This window comes from Sminthopsis crassicaudata, chromosome 1 (assembly GCF_048593235.1).
Source record: "Sminthopsis crassicaudata isolate SCR6 chromosome 1, ASM4859323v1, whole genome shotgun sequence".
Classification (NCBI taxonomy): domain Eukaryota; kingdom Metazoa; phylum Chordata; class Mammalia; order Dasyuromorphia; family Dasyuridae; genus Sminthopsis; species Sminthopsis crassicaudata.
This window is the reverse complement of record NC_133617.1, coordinates 470,858,952-470,883,338: the sequence shown is the minus strand read 5'-3', so window position 1 is coordinate 470,883,338 and position 24,387 is coordinate 470,858,952. Positions and strand designations below refer to the sequence as shown.

The window sequence follows — 24,387 nt, the reverse complement described above, 5'->3', positions numbered from 1 at the left end:
AAAATCTGTATCAAATATCTCTTTTAAAAGACCTAATAAATAACCTACATAGATATCTATCACAAATATGTATGATGCAAGTTGTGTCCCCTCTGACTTTTGGGGGGAAATAATGGAGGTAAACCTTGAGAAATTCTCCTCTGGGAAAGGCCCACCCTCAGGGAATCAAGAAAAGTGGTCTCATTCAATTGGAAATCTTGGCCAGGGACTGGTTGCACCCTCAATTAAGTTGAAGATTAGTCTAGGACCACTCCCAATAGCTTATTCAGTTAAGGGATCTTGGCCTGATAGTCAGCTCAAACTGCTCCCCAGCCCCTAGACCAAGACTTACTCATAAAAACAGGGATCTGTTAACCCACCTTTGCCAAATTCCTAATCAGGAATTTTGCCCACTAAGAAAACTTCCTTTTTAGTGAACAATAAAAATCCCTTTTTTGCCACACAGATTTCAGGTTTGCGAATTCTTTCACATTAGACCTGTGGATCTCTGACCACCCCAATTCTCACAGTCTTCACTACCACTAACCTCATCATGCATATATACACAAATGTGCATATGTACATATACAGTATGTACATGTCCTTTAGGATGTGAGTACCTTGGGGTCAGGGACTATTTTTACTTTTCTGCAATGCTTATGACACAGTAGGCACTTAATAAATGTTTGCTGAATGACTGCCTAATTGTCAAGGTAAGGGAAGATATGTAGAACATGTCATTTAAACCTAGTCATAAGACTTCTGATTGGATGAATTAAGTCTCAAGGAAACACAGTAAGTAAAAGGCAATTCAGGGAAGAAGGAACTGGTCCTCCTGTTAGAAAAGAAATATGGTTTGGGAAGAGTGGCCAAGACCACATTCCAAAGGTAGAAAGAGAAGAGAGTAATTAATTTCATTTTCAATTTTCACTTTAAATTTCAAAACCTGCCAGATACCACCAAGAAATTCCATCTGGAATGGATTTCCTGACTTCTGCTTTTCAGAATCCTTAATTTCCTTCCACACACTAGATCTTTCCTGATCCTCACCTTCCACTCTCAGTTACTCAGTTATTAGGGCTTTTCTTTGTATTTATTTGTACAGGTATAGGTTACATCTTTCTCTTCAATAGAATCTAAACTTCTTTTTTTTTTTTTTTTTGCATGAGAAAGTTACTTAGCTGTACAGAATTTGTTAAATATCTGCAGTACCTGTTTCATAGGATTTTAAGAATACTTTTCAGACCTTAATGTGTTATACAAAGTATCCCAAAAGTTCTGGCGTGGTTTTAAAGATAAACTACAAGCACAATAATATTGATTAACTAGCACTTATATAGCTTTTAAAGGTTTGCAAACACTTTACAGATAGTATCTGATTTAATTCTCTCAACAATCTTAAGGAATTGGAACTTATGTCTTCTGAATTCTAGGTCCACTGTTCTCATCACTGTGCCCCTAAGCCATTTCTGTAACTATGTAAGTATGAGTTATTGTCTCTCACCATCATACATTTGCAGAGCTACCTGCTCCCATGACTGAACTCCTTCTTCAAAGATCAGTTCAAGTAGTGCCTCTTCTTTGAACCTTTCCATGATTCTCCACCAACACCTCCCCCTCCCCCTAGCTAGAATTACTCTTTCTCTATTTTAGTTTTCCTAAAGCATTTTGCCCCCATCAGATATATAAGGGTCCAAAGAAAGGTCAGGCAAGCACAATTGAGATGTAAGTGGACCAATGGTTTTTAGGATCCCTGGATGTGCTTAAGAGTTGAGTACTTAGGGATTTCCTTCATGGGTGGGACCTCCACCCATGGCGGGAACCTAGATCTCACTCTGAAGTCTCTGTCAAGTTTGGGATGTAGACTTCATCGTTGATTGGCTTGTGTCTGTGACCTCATTGACCCTATTTAAGCTCTGGACAGGAAGAGCTCTTCCCTTTTTCCCCCTCTTACCAACTGGAGACTGGACTGGGAGGTGACTACTAAGGTATGTGCAGGAGGTCATAGAATAGATGTGATTTACGGGAATAAAATCTAAGCTTGCTCATTTAAACTCTCAGGTGCTCTGTTGTGCTTCAAACTACTTCCATATCAGATAGTAGCCGGAGGATTCTGAGGACTAGCTCCAAAGTTTTTTCAAAATTCTGAATTGCATAAGAGCATATTATTAGAGAAACTGATCCCTTCCAGCTCTGATGGTATCTGCATTTTTAAAAAAATATATCAATAGTGTCTCTCTTGGAAAGGTTAAATGGTATAGTAGATAGAATGTTGGAACTGGAGTCAAATTGACCTGGGTTCAAAGCCCATCTTAGATATTTACTTGCTGTTACCTTAAGTTTTCTTTACTAGCATTCAGGTGAGAAATCCCTCCCAATAGAGATTTAATATCGTGAGGAAATTTGGGAAGGGGTAATGATGGCAGTGGAGCAAACACAGTTGCATTACATAAACTTGTTTTTCTAACTCATTAGAGGTAGGTCAGTGAGTCTAAGTTTGACCTTCTTTACTGGAAGAGTTTTGGAGGTCCACTGCACCTTATCTGCCTAGCAAATTCCTATTCCTCAAGCTGCTGCTTTTTGACTTAATGACTACATTCTGAAAAATGGCTCATGAGGGGTGGGGGAGAGAGTAGGGAGGGAGACAGTTGAGCAGAGAAGGAGATAGGCCTTGATGCCCTAACTTACCTTTAATTTCTACAAGGAAGACAAATAGGAAACTGCCCCATCCTGAAAAGAAGTTAAACATGAAAAGCTTGGTATAGGCAGTAGAAGATCGAGAATACAAAAAGCTCATGAGGTACATGAGGGGAATGGTACACCATCCATATAACATGAAGATCATCAGGACATCCACAAAATTATTGTAGAGAATTTCTATTTGACAGATTTTGAACATCACCTAAGATAAAGTACAAATGCTAGGTTGAGAGAGAGGGAAACAACATGATCCATACAATAAGCAAGAAACCAACTCTCAATGCAAAGTTAAAAAAAAAAGTGGCTCATGTCAACTTTAAAATAGGAAGGAGAACCATTTACCTACCCAATGACCCTTAACACTCCCATCCTCAGTATCATTTTATTTGTTTTCTGTTTGTTTTTTAGTGGAAATGGCTTTTTCTTGGTCAAAAAAGTCATGGAGGAGAAGGGAATCCTTTCACCAGTGCAGATATCTATTTACAGAATGTTCTAAGAAGTCCAAAGAAAATCCAGTTACTCATCAATAAAGTGGTTTCTAGATCAACTGTCCCTGTATACTGTCATATTAGGTCCTGTTGCACTAAGTCTTTATAAGGCTCATTAAATTTGCCCTGGACATCATCAATTAATGTGATCTGTCATATTAGGTCCTGTTGCACTAAGTCTTTATAAGGCTCATTAAATTTGCCCTGGACATCATCAATTATGTGATCTGGTGCTTTGCCAGAAATACTTGCATTTTCATTTTTCTTATCCTATCTGAAGACCAGATATTGGAAGCAAAATTGTGAATTCAATATGAGTGAATCATTTGATATGGTGCAGTCAAGAACAAAAACAAAAATGAAAAAAAAAAAAGACCCACAAAAACCCAACAAACCCTAATGCACTCTTAGGGTATATAAGTGGAAGTATAATATCCCTAACTAGACAGGTTATAAGTTTATTGTACTTAGGATCACAGGAAGGAAGGACCAATATGAGCTGAGAATAATCTGCTACAGGTCAGACACAAATAGTCTATAATGAACATTTGGGGTGGATTCTCTAATTTTGTACATCTCACATTTCTTTTCAGCTAATTCAATGCTGCATTGCTCATACAGCACACTACCTTCTCTTCTGAGAATACATCTTATTGGGCAGTCCTGTGCTAGTGTCTCCCATGTCATGGGAGTTGAAAAGTTCTTACGAGAGACCTTGAGAGTATCCTTGAATTGCTTTTTCTGGCCACCTTATAAACATTTGCCCTGGGTGAGATCTCCATAAAATAATTTATTATTTTAAGTGGAGTTTCTTTTTCTACCTCTTTCTGCTGGGTTTTATTGATAATATATAGAAATGCTACTTTGCTAAAGTTAATTGCTTTAGTTTTTTGTTGGCTTAGATGGAAGCTTCCTCCAACTAGGTCCTTGCTATTTTACCTGAATCTCATTTGCTGTCTGATAATTGACCTCCTACTAATAGTTCACTTCCTGACTCTGACAAACTTGTTAACTGGCATGGCCTGAATATCCCCCTCCTCTCAACGTTCCCTGCAGCCGAGTCCAAGTGAGTGATGGAGATTGTAAATTTTTCTGGGCTGCTTTCTCTTTTCTCCCCTCAGCATCTCCCTCCTCTAGCCCCTCTTTTACATTCTTTTTACCATTTTCATCCTTTTCTGGAAAAGTAACTGCCAGCCGTATCGCAGTCTCAAGGAGGAACCCAATGTCAGAGTGTTTCCAATCAGAAAGAGTCAGCTTAATTTGTTTAGAGATGGGTGGGTGAAGATTATTAATAAAGTAGAAAAAAAAATGAACTTGCTCCACTGCACTATTATATTTGAGACCAGAGTTGGCATCAAAAACCTGGGCAAGTGTGTCATAAAACTGATAGATTCCTCAGGGTCCTGTTTGATATCTCAAGCCTTTGTTAAACCAGTGGGTTGAGGAAAAGCAAAGGGTATGGCATCAAGGAGCTTTTCACTGACACCTTGTGAAGGTGTGTCATGCTCCTTACCTCAATTCTCTGAGTCTCAATCTATTTTATGATCTTCTGTTGGATCATCCCAATCAACTTTTTGGCACCAATTCTTTGTGTTCTCTTTCTTGATCAAGGCAACCATGAATTGATACAGATTTGGATACTAAGATCTGTATGAATACAGGGTAAGCCAAAACTGTTCATCAAAGCCTATAATATTCCCCTTGGGGCTGGGATATTCCTGAGTAATAACTTAGAGTTTTCCACATTGCTAGGGATTAAAACCACAAGTCCTAATCAAGCTACTGTCCTCAAATTTTTTTTATTAGACAAATTTTGGCTTGCACCTTGAGAGAGAACATGGAAGCCCAAGAGCCGACGGATTCTATTGGTAAAGATGGATACAGTTTAGGTGAGTTGGGGAGCTTGAGGATTGTTAAGGAAAAGATTTTCAGATGACTTAATCCTTTTTTTCACTGCTTCTAATTCAGACCTATGCTCTGTTTCCTTTGCAGTGTGTAGTTGGATACGAATTTATCAAAAAGAAAAGGTGCATGCAAAAGCCAATTTGTGTGCAATAACAAAACAAGCCATACCAAACTGATCAATTAATGATCAAAGTGATCTGGATCAAGAAAAAGGTCCCTGGAACATTCCTCACAAGGAAAGACAAGCTTGGTGAAAGACTAGGGCTGATAGTAAAGCAGGAGATGGAGCACTAAAGTTGCCAGATTAAGAGTTAGGACTCTGGGGGGAAAAAAAAGATACAGGGGAGGATTCTGAGTATATGGCAGTATAGCTCAGTCAATTTCAAGCTCTCCAGACTTCCCTACAAACAAAACAAATTTGTGCTTTAGGAAAAATATAGACTGATTTTAAAAAATTAAGAAGATTTAGGCAGAATAGAGGTCCTCTCAGTACAACCCAAGAAAATCCAGAAGAACAACCCTGGCAGGGATTAATCAGTGTGAAGTGCCAACACCTCCAGGCAAACTCTGCAGAAATACCCGGTGGGGACTTTTGGGACTAGTTGAGTTTAGCAGGAACCTCAGCAGGAACCATAGAAACTGTCATTTCCCAGACTACCTGTGGGGTCAGAGCTCTGAGTCCAGGAAGACTGAGGGAACTTGGGCTGATTAGGAATGCCAGGCCCAGCTGGGCTGCTGAGATGATGGCCTGGATAAGAAGGAACCAGCTCCTGGTGAGTGCAGAAGCAGTGGGCAGGGATGCATCTGACTGTGGGCACTTGCAGGAGGGAGGAGCTTTTGGCTTGGGGTTCCAGGTCAGACGAGAGCTGAAATGAAGTTAGAGGCACCATCTCCCCACTCCACAATTAGAGGTGTTTACACTAATACTTCTCACTTTAAAAAATGAACCAGCAAAGAAGAAAGAACCAAATTATACAAATTTACTATGAGAACAAGGAAGACCAGGTTTCATCTTCAGAGGAGGAAACTAAAGAAAAAAAAAAAGCTTCTTCTACTCCAAAGAGTTACTATTAAATGGTTCCCTGCCCAGAGAGAATTTATAGAACTCTAAATGACAGACACTGAAGAAAAGCTAAAATAAAATAAAAATTATATAAGAAAAACAAAAAGATTATGGGGAAAAAAACTTAGGAGATTGTCTTAAAGACAAAAATAACTCTTTGAAAATTAGAATTGGGCAAGGGGAATCCAGGGAATTTATAAGAGACATATATCAAAATATCAAAACAAAATATAGAGAATGAAAAAAATAGAACAGAATGTGAAGCATCTAACAAAAACAACAGATCTTGAGAATGGATCAAAAAGGGAAAATATTTGAATAATTGGACTACCTGAAAGCGGCGACCCCAAAAAAAAAAATCTTGACAATAATTCAAGAAATAATCCAAGAAAACGGTCCTGGAGTGATAGAACATGAGGGGAAAGTAGAAATAGGAAAAAACCCACCAATCACCACCTCAAAAGGAGCCTTTGTGGAAAACATATAGGACTATTATTGCCAAATTTTGAAACCCCCAGATCAAACAGAATATTTTACAAGGAACAAGAAAAAAACAATTCAAATATGCTGGAACTAACATTAGAATTGTATAGACACAATAAAAGACCACAGCTCCTGGAATCATATATACAAACAATCAAAAGAACCAGACCTATGGTAAAAAATATTATACCCAGCAAAATTATCCATAATAGTGAATGAAAAAAAAATCGATATTCAAATAACTTGCAGATTTTCAGGCTTTCAACCAAACCCAAACTCAATAGAAAATTTAACATATAAGAGACAACATCAAAGATCAATTTCAAGGAACTTAAATGGACAAATTGTTTATATTTTTTACACAGAAAATGTATACTGTATGTTTAAAACTTACACTACCAATTGGGTAGTTCAAAAGAAATTCTGGGACAGAGTTGAGTATTATCTGACTCTAAAAAGCAAAACTATCTAGAAAAAAAGTAAAAATAGAAATTATGTTATACAAATGAGGTGCAGAGAAGAACAGACACAGAGGCAATTGAGTGGGCAAGAGAGCTCTTAGTTTAAAAAACCTACTCGCATTGGGAATGGATAAATAGGCAACACTACATACATAAACCATGAAGGGTGTAGCATCCTCCAAAATTTATAAAGAAATAAGAAGGGAGGGATGGACACATGGAAAAGCAAAGGGTGAGGGGGAAGAAGGCAAGGGGTGGGAGACGGTTAAGTAATAGCAAGGCAAGTTAAGAAGTAGAATTAAAGCAGAAGAATTAGCAGACACAGGAAAGAAAAAAATATACACAAACACTTCAAGGATCAGGAGTAAAATTTATTAGGAAAAAAACTAGTAATCATTGATCTGGAGACAAAGTCAAACTTAAAGATTCAATCAAGAGAGAAATCTATATTATATGTCAGCTATATTAATATTGTTTTGGATGCATGTTTACATATGGACATATGCATGTGTGTGTCTGAGTATATGTATACATGCTGCTCTCTATATGTATATGTAGATATATGTCTATGTGAATAGGTCTTGGGTAGGTGTGAATGTATATATATAAATATGTCTGTGTTCATGTGGAGGGTGTGTATATGTGTGCACATGTGCATATATATATATATCTACATAGGTATATATAAATATATCTTTATTTAACTATAGCTTGCTTGGAGAAGGTAAAAGAGATGAAAGGAGAAAAAAGAATAAAATTTTTTTTAAAAAGAGGTGCACAGAACAAAGAAACAACCTACAAGGAAGCAAAAAAAGAAGAATATTTGTGAATTTAATTTCTTCTGCTTTTATATATCCTTTATTTTACTGGTAATTTATTGTTATATATTTTGAATTCTCCTTGATGTTCTGCTGAGCACATGACAATGTTCTGTTTTGCTTTGTTTTAGTCCCTTCCCTCCTGTAAACTAAAGTTTTTCTCTGCTTTGGCGACTTCAGCTATCCAAAGTTTAGAGACCAAGAGAGCCAAATTTAATTAACATTAATTGATGGGCACACAAAGCAGAGAAAGACTTTGGAGATCAAGTAGCAGTTTAATTAATCACTTTCAGAGTAAAGGATACAGTTTACAGACTGTATTTTCTTGAGTAGACCTCTCCTGTTGTAAGAAAGATGGAGATTTTATACACAAATCATAAACATATGGAAGGGGGAAGGGGGATTACAATGCAATCAGTTTCAGGGCCAGAGTGGTTTATATCCAGGACGATATGGATATTCTCCAGTCCTGTGGGAAAATTTTTAAGTGATTATTTCAAATCATAGTAGGGGGAAAGGACCAGAGTTCTGTGCTAGGAACAAGTTTTACATTTTTTGATTCACTTCACTTTACACAGGAGAGTGTTGTCAAGAAGTGATCATTTCAAGTTGCATTGTAAGACTGACTGCCAAGCCAGAAAAGATAGCTCTGAGAAATCTAAATTATTAGTGTAGTCATTACACACATTGTTTTGATAATTATGAAAATCATAACAATTTTTTCATCAATCTCTAGTCAGTCTTTTCCCTGACTCCAAAATCAGCTGAGCAGAGCCATGAGGAGTAATGGTAACACAAACTGAAAAATCCAGTTGGCTAGAAATGTGTCAGGACTTTTGTGGAAAGGGTAACAAAGCACTCTGGCGGACATTTTAGGGATGACAAATCAGCTTAGAGCTAGTAACACAGTATATGTGCTTTTTCCAAGAGCTCCAATGGAAGTCACAAGTCATGGCTGACAGGGGGAAGGAGGAAGAAAAATGAGAGGTGTTTTCTCCTCTGCATTGCTATACCTGGCCACACAGAGAATTATTAAAAGTAGGAAAAGGCCAACTGCATGGGGATTACTGGTATTATGGGACAAGTGGTGTGCCAAGGACAATGCTAAAAGTTTATTAGAGACTTGTAATAAAGGGCGGGTCATTTAACCTAACAAGATTCGAATAGTCCTTCTGTCTTTGAAGAAGTCCCATGACTGATATATAGAAAGAGCAAAATAAAAAGGGTTGCCTTCCTTTCTTTTTTTTTTTTTAAATTAATTTTATAATTATAATTTTTTTGACAGTACGTATGCATGGGTAATTTTTTTACAGCATTATCTCTTGTACCCACTTCTTTTCCGAATTTTCCCTTCCTCCCTCTACCCCCTCCCCTAGATGACAGGCAATCCCACACATGTTAAATGTGTTGCAGTATATTCTAGATACAATACATGTGTGCAGAACCGAATTTCTTATTGCACTGGAAGAATTGGATTCTGAAGGTAAAAGTAACCTGGGTAGAAAGACAATAGTGTTGCCTTCCTTTCTACAGATACCAGGTTACCATCCTGTTTACCTTGAGTGCTCCACATTGGGCCTCCCAGAAATAGGCCTCCCAGTTGGAGCTCAGAACAGTGCTGGCTGAATGGAGAACTACTGATAGGAGCAAAGACTTGTCCTTGACACACCCTCACTGGGGACTTACCAGAAACAGTAAACAGGGAATGAAGAAGTTGAAGAGATCCCATATCAGGGTAGACACCCAGAAAATGATGACATACACCCCGGTCACAAACTGGATGTGCTTCACTTTAGTTACTCTCTCATTCACAGCCTGGAGAGAAAACGTACTGGCCAAGGCTGCCAGGCCAAAGGACAGACTAAAGGCAACTTCATGTCCATTAGAAGTTCTGCAAGAGATGGGACACAGAGAGACATTAGTTCCGATTCCCACTGCAGCTGCTTCCTAAGTGGATATAAATGGGCAGACCAGGAAGGAGGGAGAAAGAACTGGCCCACGAAGGGCCCCAGCCCCAACAGAAGAGTCCCACTTACTCAGAAATGACATCCTTTTCAGTAGTGAAGATGCTGATGGGCTGAGGCTTGTTGGAAACCATGATGGATGCGTCAGGGCCAGAAAGCACCCTAAACAGAATGTTATCCAAAACTGAAACTGCTATTCCAGCCGAATGGTATGCCTGGTTGTTGAACAGAGCCGTTGCCACCAGAGTGTAGTTAGTGACTTCCAGAGAAATTGCAATAATGCAGTGCTCAATGCAGGTTTTACTTTCAAGCAGGAATTCTTCCATTTCACCTGTGGTGGAAAAGCATTATAGATAAGTCAGGTGATATGAATTATAGACCCCTAATCATATTGAGTTAGATAAAAATAAAAGCTGTGATATCTGCCCTGAGTGGCCTTATAACATAAACATTCTTTCATCAGTGACAGATATTAAGGCTACACAAGGTTAATAACTATAACAACAATAAAAGTGATAATATTTATATAATGTTTTAAGATTTTCAAAGCACTTTATATACATTATTCCATATGATCCTCACAACAACCCTAGGAGGTAAGGTACTATTATTACTTCCATCTTACAGATGAGGAAACTGAGGCAGACAGAGGTTGTGACTTGCCCAGCATTATACAGATAGTAAGTCTCTGAAGCCATGTAGTTATTGCAGATTTAACCACCCAGGTTAAAAAACCTATGGCATAGACAAACATAAACACAAGCCCAACATACCTAACATAAGATTTAGGCCTACGATGAAAATAAATCAAAGTCAGTATTAGCTTTAGTTATATTTCCAGACTTTAATGACAATGAAGGACCACTTGGCTTTTTTTCATTATCCTTTGAAGACCTATAGCTTGCTACTGGTAGTGTTCTCCACTATGGCATAGATCCTGTCTCTAATGAAATGGAAATAGAGTACAGATTTTTACTTTAAAAAATTATTAGTTTTTGCCATTTGCTATAAAGTTTTGATCATCTCTCAGTTGTAATCCTTCTCTGGGAGGAGGTTTCTTTTCTGTAAAATCTTTTCCTCTGTGAGCAGGTTTCTTGGGAAGCTTCTGGAACCTCCAGCCAGGAGTGAAGATAGAATCTTGAATCCTCTTCTTCCTGAATCCTGGCTCTGAATCTCCTCCAGATCTTGTTCTTCCCCAATCCAGACACTCTCCTTCCAGACTGCTGTCTAAACTCAATCTCCCAGTCTAGACTGCTCTCCAGACCCAATGCTGCCCTCTTTTGTCCTCGAAGAGAACGCCCCAGTGAGAACTCCCACAGCCAATGAACTTGCTCCTTTTAAAGGTTGTGTAAACTCCTCTTCAGAACTCCTTTTAAAGGTGTAAACTCCTTTAAATGTATAAACTCCTTTTCAGAAGTCTAAAGGTGTTAACTCCTAAAGGTGTGAACTCTGAGCTAGAGAATTGTTTAGACAACCTGAGTTCTCACCTTGTAATCCTAACATCTCCCCCTTTGTTTTGATTTAGAACATAGAGTGGTCATGGCCTTTAAACATAAATGCATCAATATGGGATATTACATAATTACATAAATTACATAAACACATAGTAACATAACACATGCTAGAAGTGATGTAACAAATAACATGATCAAATAATCATAAAATGAGAATTTATACATGTCCATAAGTCCATTGTCCATTAGTCTCATCTTATGTTAGGAAATCCAATGATTCCTGCTGGTTTTAAAGTTCTTTAACAGTCTTCTCTTGTGTTAGGGAATCTTTAACAGTCTCCTTATCAGCCATGCTCTTTCAGTGTCAGATGTTTCTTAGATCTTCTCCTTTGTTTTGAGGTCTTTCTCTTTTTCTGTCTCTCTCTGATGGACAAGGTGAATTCGACTCGGTACCCATCTGATTCCTTCTCCATCTGAAGAAATACAAGCAAACCTTCTCTCCCAGGCAGTTAACCTATCTAATTTCCTCCTATTTACCACTTTCTAAATCTCTCGTCATCTTCTGGCAATTACATTGGAGCTGTTTGCACAGGACACAGCCCTGTTGGTTTAAAAGGCCTGTATTCTACCCAAGAGTAATCCATTTCTGCTATCTGCCTGATCATATCCTTTGACTATTAATTAGAGAATAACATATTCTTATAAATTTGGCCCAGGTGTTTATATAGTTTAGAAATAAGGCCTTTATCAGAAACATTGCCTATAAAAATTGTTTCTCAGCTTTATGTTTCAATCTTGGTTGCACTGGATTTGTTTGAGCAAAAACTTTTAAATTTAATGCAATCAATATTGTTCATCTTGCATATCATAATGTTCTCTATTTCCTGTTTGGTCATAAATCCTTCCCTTCTCTATAGATTTGACAGGTAAATTATTCCTTGCTCTCCTAATTTGCTTATGTTATTACTTTTATGTCTAAGTCATGTATCCATTTTGACTTTATCTTTGCATAGGGTGTGAGATGATGGTTAATACCTAGTTTCTGCATTACTGTTTTCCTAGCAATTTTTGTCAAATAGTGATTTTTTTTATCCCAGAAGCTAGTCTTTGGCTTTATCAAACAGAAGATAAGTAGAGTCATTGACTATTGTATTTTGTGTATCTAACCTGTTCCACTGAGCCACCTTTCTATTTCTTAGCCAGCACCAACTAGTTTTGATGATTGCTGCTTTATAATATAGTTTTAGATCCGGGATCCGGTACAGATCTAGTACACTTCCTTTGCATTTTTTTTTCATTGTTTCCTTGATATTCTTGATCTTTTGTTTCCCCAGAGGAATTTTGTTTTGTTTTTTCTAACTCTATATTTCTTTTTGGCAGTTTGGTTCAGCACTAAATGGACTAATTTAGGTAGAATTATTTTTAATAAACTAGCTCAGCCTACCTGTGAACAATTGATATTTTCCATTCATATACCATAATTTACCCAACCATTCTCCAATTGATGGATAACCATTCATTTTCCAGTTTCTAGCTACTACAAAAAGAGCTGCCACAAACGTTTTGGCACATACAGGTCCCTTTCCCTTCTTTAGTATTTCTTTGGGATATAAGCGTATTTCTTTGGGATATAAGCAACTGATCTTTTCCCAATTGTTTACAGCTGACTTTGTGTGAAAAATGTTTTATAAAACTGTTCATATAATTCCTGTGTTTGTCTTGGCAGATAAGCAGATAGCTATTTTGTATTGTCTATTATTACTTTAAATGGAATTTGTTTCTATCTCTTTCTGCTGGACTTTGATGGCAATATATTGAAATGTTGATTATTTATGTGGGTTTATTTTATATCCTGCCACTTTACTAAAGTTCTTAATCATTTCAAGTAGTTTTTAAGTTGGTTCTCTGAGTATACTACCATATTATCTTCAAGGAGTGATATTTTTATTTCTTCATTGACTTTTCAAATTCCTTCAATTTTCTTTTCTTATTACTAAAGCCAACATTTCTAATACTAATTTGAATAATAATGATAATAATAGACACCCTTGCTTCAGCCTTGATCTTACTGGGAATGCTTCTAACTTATGCCCATTTTATATATATATATATATATATATATATATATATATATATATATATATATATATATATATATATATATATATATATATATATATATATATATATATATATATATAGATATATATAGATATATATATAGATATATATAGATATATATATATATATAGATATAGATATAGATATAGATATAGATATAGATATATAGATATAGATATAGATATAGATATATATAGATATAGATATAGATATAGATATATAATAAATTATATAAAATGCTTGGTAATGGTTTTAGAGAGATGCCACTTATCATTTTAAGGAAAACTCCATTTATTCTTATGTTTTCCAGTGTTTTTAATAGGAATGAATGCTGTTCAGATTGTATGATAATCAACTACAACAGACTTCTCAGAAATACAGTGATCCAAGACAATTTCAACAGAGTTGCGATGGAAAATTTCATTCACACTCAGAAAAAGAACTATGGAATCTGAATGCAAATTGAAACATACTATTTTCACCATTTTCTTTTCATTTCTTTTTTCTTTCTCATCACTTTTCACTTTTGTTTAGATTTTTTTTTATAACATGACTAATATAATATGTTTAAAATTATTGTGCATATATAACTTTTATCCGATTTCCTGCTGTCATGGGAAGGGAGGAAGGAAGGCAGGAAGGAAGGGAGAGAGAAAAAAAACTGGAACTCAGAATTTTACAAAAATGAATGTTGGGGGCAGCTAGATGGTGCAGTAAGTAGGTATAGGGAGGAGCTGAATTCAAATCCAGATAACACTTATTAGCTGTGAGATCTGGACAAATCACTTAATTCCAATAACTTCTCCAAAAAAAAAAAAAAAAAAAAAAGAGGCAAAAAGAAATGAATGTTGAAAACTATCTTTATATGTAATTGGAAAAAATAAAATACTATTAAGTCAAACAAAGGAATTAATGTTATATTTTGTCAAAAGCTTTTTCAGCATTTATTGAGATAATTATATTATTTCTATTAGTTTTCTTATTGATATGGTCAATTATGCTGATAGTTTTCTTAATACTGAGCCAGAATAAATCCAACCTGGTCATAGTGCATTATCCTGGGGATAAATTCCTGTTATTGTTTGTGTGTATACATATTTTAAATTTGCCTCAATATTCATTAGGGAGATAGGTATGCAATTTTCTTTCTCCATTTTGACCCTTTCTGTTTTAGGTATAAACACCATATTTGTATCATAAAAAGAATTTGGCAGGCTTCCTTTGCCTATTTTCAAAAATAATTTACAAAATACTAGAATTAAGTGTTTAAATATTTGATAGAATTCACTAGTGAATCCATCTGGCCCTGGAGACTTTTTTCCTTAGCTAGTTCATTGGTACCTTGTTCAAATTCTTTTTTTTTAATGGGGTTATTTAAGTATTTTATTTCTTCTGTTAATCTGGGCAATTTCTATTTTTGTAAAGATCCATCCATTTCACTTAGATTGTCAGATTTATTGGCATACAGTTAGGCAAAATATCTCCTAATTATTGTTTTAATTCTCTCTTAATTAGGGGTGAATTAATTCATATAAACATTTTGAGACATATAAAATTTTTCCTAAGAACTGTTTTGGCTGCATCCCATAAGTTTTGGTATGTTGTTTTATTATTGATATTCTCTTGGATGAAATTGCTATACCTTTGTTTGATCCACTCATTCTTTAGGATTAGATTACTTAACTTGCAATAGATTTTAGCCTATCTTCCCGTGGCTCTTTATTGCATGTAACATTTATTGCATCATGATTTCAAAAGGATCCATTTATTATTTCTGCCTTTCTATATAGATTTTTATATCCTAATACATGGTCAGTTTTTGAATAGGTGCTGAGAAAAAGGTATATTTATTTCTATCATCACTTAATTTTCTCCAAAGGGCTATCATACCTAAATTTTCTAAAATTCTATTCAACTCATTAACTTTTTTCTTGTTTATCTTGTGATTAAATTTAGCTAATCATGAGAGGGGGAGATTTAGATCTTCCACTGATATAGTTTTGCTGAATATTTCTTCCTGTAACTGGCTTAACTTCTCTTCTAAGAATCTGGATGCTAAACTACTTGGTGCATATATGTTTAGTATCAATACCACTTCATTGTCTATGGTACCTTTTAGGAAGATGTAATTTCCTTTCCTATCTCTTTTAATTAGGTCTATTTTTGCTTTTTCTTTGTCTGAAATCATTATTGCTACCTCTGCTTTTTTTTTTCAGTTGAAGCATAATATATTCTGTTCCAACATTTTATCTTTACTATGTATCTTTCTGCTTCAAATGTTTCGTATAAATGATATTATTGTAGGATCTGATTTTTAATCCACTCAACTATTCATTTTCATTTTATGGGAGAGTTCCATTAACTTTCAGTTATCATCCTATTTTTTTTTCTCCTTTATACACGTTTGTTCTTTCTTTCCACCTTGTCCCTCCTTATATTTTGTTTCTGACAACCCTTCCCACAAGCTGCCTTCCCATCATCTCACCTCTCTTCTCTTACCCTTTCTCCCAGTGTTTCTGCCCTCCCTTCTAGCTTGCCTTTTCTTTTCATTATCTTCCACTTCCTTATAGTATAACATGAATTTCTATACCCAATTAAGTGATGTTATTTCCTCTTTGAGCCAAATCTGAGGAGATTAATCTTCAAACAATGTTCATCCCTGTCCCTTCTTTCCTTCTACTGTAACAGGTCTTTTGTGCCTCTTCATGTGATCTAATTTACTCCTAAAATTTTACTCTCCTTTCCTCTTGTCCCAATATAATCTTTTGTTCACTCTTTAATGTCTTTTTTAATATCATCACATCAAAGTTATCTTATACCCACACTTTATATATATGTGTGTGTGTGTGTGTGTGTGTGTGTGTGTGTGTGTGTGTGTGTGTGTGTGTGTGTATCCTTTCTAACTGCCCTAATAAAAAGGCAGCTTTTAAGAGTTACTGTAGGGATGTAAAAAGTTTAATTTTTAAATAACATATATTTTAAATAACATTTAAATAACATATTTTCTTTCCTGCTTACCTTTTTATGCTTCTTTTGAGTCTTGTACTTGAAAATTGAAGTTTCTGCTTAGTTCTGGTCTTTTTAAAAAAAATTTTATTATAGCTTTTTATTTACAAGATATATGCATAGGTAAATTTTCGGCATTGACAATTGCAAAACCTTTTTTCCAACTTTTCCCCTCCTTTCCCCCACCCCTTCCCCCAGATGGCAGGTTGACCAATACATGTTAAATATGTTAAAGTATATATTAAATACAATATATGAATACATGTCCAAACAGTTATTTTGCTGTACAAAAAGAATCAGACTTTGAAATAATGTACAATTAGCCTGTGAAGGAAATCAAAACTACAGGCAGACAAAAATAGAGGAGTTGGGAATTCTATGTAGTGGTTCATAGTCATCTCCCAGAGTTCTTTCCCTGGGTATAGTTCTGGTCTTTTCATCAAAATTAAGTGAAAGTTGTTTCTTTCATTGAATATCCCTCTCTTCCACTGAAAAAATATGCTCAAATTTGCTTTGATTCTTGGCTGTAATAAAAGCTCCTCTGCCCTCTGGAATATCATATTACAGGTCCTCTGATACTTTTTTTAAGATAAGCAGCATTAAGATAGATGCTGCTAAATTTTGAATAAGCCTGACTATGGCTCCTTGGATACTTGAATTGCTTCTTTTTGGTAGGTTGCAACACTTTCTCCTTAACTATATAATTTTGGGACTTAGCTATAATATTTTGAAGTTTTCTTTATAGAATCTTTTTCAGGAGGTGATCAATGTATTTTTTCAATACCTATTTTGCCTTCTGGTTCTAGGGTATCATAGCAGTTTTCTTTGATGATTTCTTGAAGAATTCTGTGAATTACCTCTCCTGGATCTATTTTCCAGGTTGGTTGTTTTTCCAGTGAGATATTTTACATTTTCTTCTACCTTTGCATTCTTTTTATTTTATTTGACCAAATCTTGATGTTACAATTGCTCAATTGTAGTTTTTAATGTGTGATTTTCTTCAATTAGCTTTTTTACCTCCTTTTCTTTTTGGCTAATTCTACACTTTTAAAGATGCTGTTTTCTTTAGTGGATTTTTTTTTCATTTAGCCAATGTATTTTTTAAGAAATTGTTTTCTTTAGTAAATTTTTGTCCTTCCTTTCCCCAAGTTGCTGGCTCTCTTTTTTGTATCTCTCATTTTTTCCCCCAATTTTTCTTCTACTTTAAAAAAATCTTTTAAAGCTTTTCTAAGAAATCTGTTTGAGCTTAGTATCAATTCATATTTACCTTTGAGGTTTTACATGTAGGCAGTTTGTTCTTTTCTGAGTTGGTATTTTGATCTTCCTTGTCACCATAAATAGATTTTTATAGTCAAAATTCTTTTTGTTTCTTGTACATTTTATTTTTTAAAATTCACCCACCCCTCTTCGTTTTGTGGCTTTTAAAATTGAGCTCTGCTCTTGGAAGGGCATATGGTTACTATTAGCAGGTCACATTGTACTTGAAATGTTAATAATTGTTCAGGAGATTTACATCTAAAACAAAATATTGTACAGCAAGTCTGTTGCCTTCAAGTTCAATTTTTTATTATCTTGGTATGTCCCAAGTGAATTTACAAGTGAATTCTACCAAACTTTTAAAAAATAATTAATTCCAGTAATATGTAAACTATTTGGAAAATAGGCAAAGGGGTCCCTGCAAATTCTTTTTATGACACAAATACGATGCTGATACCTAAACCAGGAAGAACCAAAAAAGAGAAAGGAAATTACAGATTAATCTCCCTAATGAATACTGATGTAAAAATTTAAAATAAAATATTAGCAAAGAGAATACAACAATTTATCAACAAGATAATATATTATGACCAAATGGGATTTATATAGGTAATGCAGGGCTGGTTCAATAAAAGGAAAACTACTGGTATAATTGATCATGTCAATAACAAAACTAAAAATTGATATGATAATCTCAAAATATGCAGAAAAACATTTTGACAAAATACATCACCATTCCTATTAAAAAAAATTAGAGAATATAGGAATAGAGTTTTTCTTAAAATAATAAGCAGCATCTATCTAAAACCATCAGCAAGCATTATTTGTAATGGGAAGAAGCTAGAAGCATTCCCAGTAATGTCAGAGGTGAAACAAGGATGATCATTATCACCACTATTATTCAATATTGTGTTAGAAATGTTGTGGCTACTCAGACCTGTGGAAGAGGAATGAATTTGTGTCCAAAAAAGAACTAGAGATCATTATTGATCACAAAGTAGAAAACTTTGATTATCAAATTGAAAAGTTTTTGTAAAAACAAAACTAATGCAGATAAAATTAGAAGGGAAACAATAAACTGGAAAAACATTTAAAGTCAAAGGTTCCGATAAAGGCCTCATTTTCAAAATATATAGAGAATTGATTCTAATTTATAAGAAATCAAGCCATTCTCCAATTGGTAAATGGTCAAAAGACATAAACAGACAATTGAAACTATTTCTAGCCATATGAAAGGGTGTTCCAAATTACTATTGATCAGAAAAACGCAAATTAAGACAACTCTGAGATACCACTACACAACTGTCAGATTGGCTAGAATGACAGGGAAGGATAATGTGGAATGTTGGAGAGGATGTGGGAAAACAGGGACACTGATATATTGTTGGTGGAATTGTGAATACATCCAGCCATTCTGGAGAGCAATTTGGAACTATGCTCAAAAGTTATCAAACTGTGCATACCCTTTGACCAGCAGTGCTACTACTGGGCTTATATCCCAAAGAGATCTTAAAGAAGGGAAAGGGACCTTTAACATATTTAACATGTATTGGTCAACCTGCCATGGGGTGGCGGGAGAGTGGAAAGAAGGAAAAAATTAGAACAAAAGATTTGGCAATTGTCAATGTTGTAAAATTACCCATGCATATATCTGGTAAATAAAAACTATTTAAAAAAAAAGAAAGAAATGTCTCTAGCAATAAGAAAAAAATTAAAGGAATTATTGTAGGCAATGAGGAAATAAAACTATCACTCTTTGCAGACGATATGATGATATCCTTAGAGAATATTCAAGAGTCATTCAAAAATCTACCTGAAACAATTAGCATCTTTAGTAAAGATTAATAAAATAAATCCACACAAATCATCAATTCTATATTTTCTATATGTTACTAACAAAGCCCAGCAGCAATAAATAGAAAGAGAAACTCTATTTAAAATAATTGTATACAAAATAAAATATTTGGATATCTACTTGCCAAGACAAACTTAGGAACTATACGAATACAATTATAAAACACTTCACACAAATAAATTTAGATCTAAACAATTGAAAAAAATATCAATTGCTCATGGATAGGTTGGCCTAATAAAATAAAAAGACCTAAATAAGTCTACTTTTTTGGTGCCATACAAATCCTACTACCAAAAAATTATTTTATAGAGCTACATAATAATAACAAAATTTACCTGGAAGAACAAAAGGTCAAGAATATCAAAAGAATTAAAGAAAAAAATGCAAATGACAATGGCTTAGCAATACCAGACTTAAAACTCTTTTATAAAATAGAAGTTATCATCTGGTACTGGCTAAGAAATAAAGTGGTAGATAAGTGGAATAGGTTAGATACACATGACACAATAATCAATGACTATGGTAATTCATGTCTGATAAATCCTAAAATTCTGGGATAAGAACTCAGTATTTGACAAAAATTGCTTGGAAAATGGAATAATATATCAGAAACTTGGCATTGACCAACATCTAATGCCCTATACTAAAATAAAGTTAAAATGGAAACATGATTTAAGTGTAAAGAGTGATTCTATAAGCCAATTAGGAGAGCAAGGGATTGTTTACCTATCAGATCTTTGGAGAGGGAAGGAATTTATGACCAAAGAACAACTAGAGAACATTATGAAATGCAAAAAGGACAACTTTGATTACACTGAATTAAAAAGGTTTTGCACAAACAGTTTTCAATTCCCTTCTGGCTCTAAATGCTATGATTTCCTAATATAGATAGTTGTTCACACCATCAGATATTAATCATGTGGTTCTTACCTGTCACCAACTGGGGCTGTTGTCCCATATTCCTTAGCATAATATTCAAGTACTCTGAGATATTATTAATCAGGGACATATTTCCAGAGACAGAAAAAGGGACAATTGTTTTGCCATATATACTCAAATCCAATTTCAAGAGTGGGTTTTGTTGAATAATTAAAGAATTAAAGCTTTTTAGCAATAAGGAACTGAATAGCAGAGGTGCCAAAATGAATAGCAATGTCATCTTCCAATTGCGCCAACAGTACAAAGCTTTTTTGTTGAACATGGCATAGAATTGCTGGCAGTAGAGCTTCCACTAGAATAAGGAAAGAAACACATAGCATTATAATGTCTCAGATATAAGTAAGCCATTTAACTTGAAATCTTTTTCAGTCTGAACCTGTCAGTCAGTAAATAAACATTTATTAAACATCTAATAGGTGCCAGTTACTATGCTAAGTCCTGGGAAGACATACAAACATAAAAAAAGAAAGTCTCTTTCCTCAAGGAGGTTACAAGCTAAAAGTAGAGACAATATACAAAACAAGAAAAAAGAAGCTGAAAAGGAAGGGAAAAAGAGGAAAATTATCTAGCTTGGGAGCATGATGAAGTCCAGAGGAGTGTAGCTAGGTAGAAAAATGAAAAGATGGCTAGTCTGGATTCCCTCTTGCAATGGTGGTTTTAAGAGGAGCTCTCATTCTTCTAATCAGAGAGACTCCAGGGCCAGAGAGTATTGATGGTATGTGAGTCTAGGGGCTAATGTGTTTCTGCAGAAAGAAGAGATTCCTGAGCCCAGTTTCTATGCTCTGCATAAAACGTTGCCCAGATATTTGCCAATGACAATCTTTCTTGTTCTCTCTAGCCCATCCCCTCCTAGCAACTCTAATAGATTGCCCTTTTAATCATCTCTTCATTCTCGCTCATCTTCAGTCTCTCCTTATGTTTTGGTACCTTACATTGCTGCTTATAAACATAATCGCGTATTACCTAGTCTCAAAAAAACATACGTGTATGTACACATATGTATGGGTAGGTGATTTAACTCTACCATCCCCTTAAGTTATCATTTCTATATCTTTCTGCAAACTCTTAGGTAAAATAATCTAAATAAACCAGTCAATTTATTAATTAAATAGAGCAGAAACTATGCTAAGTGCTAGAAATATGAAGACAAAAATAAAAGAGTATTCCTCAAGGGATTTATATTCCAATAGGGGAAATGAAATGCTTATGTGTGTATTTAGATGAGACATATATAATTGATGAAATTGATACAATGTGTTCTTGGAGTGGGAAGGGCATTAGCAGTGGGGAAGTGAGCAAAAAATGTTTCATGAAGAAGGTGGGAGTTGTTGAATTGAGTCTTGAAAGAAACCATAAATTTGTTCACTTCCTCTATGTTAGTTAGTAATACTGATTAGATAGGATAATTATCCTATTATTATTATATTATTAGAACTATTATTAGATAGTTACTGATAATTTCCCTTATTTCCTTTTCAATTGCTGTAAATTCTCTCTTAAATTTCTGCTTCTGCAACTACAAAATATTTGGGAGTATGTTTACCAAGAGTCACTCAGGGGGATATATAAACCAACTATAAAACACATTGCACAGAAATAGAGACAAAATTAAATAATTGATTGCTTAATAAAGTTGAGAATCAAATTTATTGTTAATAATGACATTTCTTTCTTAACTTTTAGAATTTCTATTTTGTTGCTTAATTGGAGGTTGTATTCATTCAACTTTTTTTTTTTTTTTTTTTTAGTTTCTTGTTTGAATATTTTGTTCTTTTTTTTCTTTTATTGAAGCAAGCATTTTTAAAACAATTTTTTTCTTTAGGAGGGCTTCAGCTGTAATATGTTAAGTTTTGATGTAGTGTATCATTATTGTCATTTTATTTGATGGAATTTTCTATTGTTTCTTTTACCCACCAATTCTTTAGAATTCTGCAGTTTAATGTTTAAATTCATTTTTAAGGGCTTTTTATTGAATTTTAAATTTTATTTCATTTTGATGAGAATTTATTATTTCTGCTTTTCTATGTTTTTTTTGGTGAGGTCTTAATGCCCCAATTCATCATCAAAATTGTAGACTCCTGTATATTCCTCATCAGATCTATAATCTCTAATTTTTCTAAATTCCTTTATGGGTCCTTAACTTTTTCCTTGGTTAGATTTATCTAAAAGTAATACATTAAGGTCCACAATTATTGTACTTCTGCTTTCTATTTTCCCCTGCAATTTAATTAGCCTTTCCTTTAAATATATGTGCTATCCTATCTGTTGTACATATATGAAGTACTGATACTGTCTATGATGCCTTCAAATATGTAATTTTCCTGCTTGTCTTTTTTTTAATCAAACCTATAATTATTGTAACCTTTTCTATAATCATGATTGCTGTTACTGCCTTTTTTTTTAAAGTCAGCTTTAGCATAATGGATTTTGCTCTAATGCCCCTTTAAAATTTTGAAAATTTCAAGCACATGAAAAACAATAACATTGGATTCTGTTTTCTAATACATTTTGTTGTCTTTTATTATATGAGTAAATTCACTTGATTCACAAAGCTCTGTTTATAAACTTCATATAATAATAATATACAACTTGATAATTGTGATTTTTATTCCATTTTATCCTCTTATACTTTTTTTTCTTTATTCCTACCTCACTCTTTGCAAATAAAAAAAAGATCAGGAGTTTGCCAGATACTAAAATCTTATGAATAAAAAAAAAAAAATCTGTTTCCTCTCTGCTGTACCTCTTCTCTTACTTTTTCTCCACCACAAAATCCAGGTATTTTTAATTTCATCTTTTCCTTCACATCCCTACCTCTAATATTCATGTCTGTTTTGCTTATGATTTCTCTTATTTATCCTATCGCCCTCTTAGATTGCTTTCTACCATTGTTTTGTACCTGTTCCCCATACTTCCCTTTTTAGTTTAATAAGGCTATTGGCCTGTTGAGAAATATGCTACACATTTACTTTGTAACAAGTGAAGAAATTGTAACAAGTGAAGAAATTGACTGAGTGCAAATTCACTATGATAAGTTGAGGGGATTTATAAACTAAAAAAAAAATGCTTGCCCATTGTGCTTTCAGCTGTATATACAACCACAGGAACTCACAATAGGAATGGAAAGTTGAGAGAAGAGGGAAGAAGATGGGATAGGCTCTTTTCACCAAGATAGATGCTACTTCATGTCTCTATAGATACAGCAAGCCATGATATTAAAAATCATTACACATATAACCAAAGGTCCCTATAATAACCCAATAAGAAGGGATAAAAAATGGGGGAGGAAATCCAGATTCATGATTTCACAAATGTTAGCAACTCAAAGTGCAAAAACTACCAACAGCAAAAATAACTTCTGTAACACAGTGTGAGCTCTCAGGGTGTTGGGAGGCTAAAGAAATTTTAATTATCCATAAAGGTAGTATATGTCAATCCAATTCTTCTGAGTCCAAGATTGGTCTTTTATTCACTGTCTCCCAAATTATTCTTAGTGCCAAATAATTCCCCTTTCTGACTGTGTTCCATAAATCAATCTTTTGATTTTATCTATAAGTTCCATGGAGGTTTAACTACTACAGAGTGAATACATATAAATGATGATGGTTCACTAGACAATTATTATTTCTAATGGAAATGCCTAGATGGAATCAATCAATGCTCCACATGTTGATTAAATATAGTTTGCCAGTTCCTTGTCAATTTTGGTTAAATTGACAAATAAATCTGGGGGCAGCAGGAATGAGGACAGAAATGAAATGATATAGCCTAAAGCAAGGATAACTGACCTGAAAAATAAGAGTATCAGTTCATGGTCTTTGCAAGAGATCTCTCTGGTAGTATTTATAATGGTATAAATCCAATCGAGATGTCGACAGTCAAATATTAATAGGT

The 24,387-nt window shown here is 34.4% G+C and overlaps 1 protein-coding gene across 1 annotated transcript in view; it reads right to left on the bottom strand.

The window, feature by feature from the left end:
- The window catches only part of LOC141550392 (phospholipid-transporting ATPase ABCA3-like), a 234,350-nt gene that overhangs the window by 60,407 nt on the left and 149,556 nt on the right, over positions 1-24,387 (bottom strand). The window contains 4 exon segments of the mRNA XM_074280992.1: positions 2,668-2,881; positions 9,584-9,788; positions 9,934-10,192; positions 20,485-20,785. Coding sequence (XP_074137093.1) covers positions 2,668-2,881; positions 9,584-9,788; positions 9,934-10,192; positions 20,485-20,785 — 979 coding nt within the window.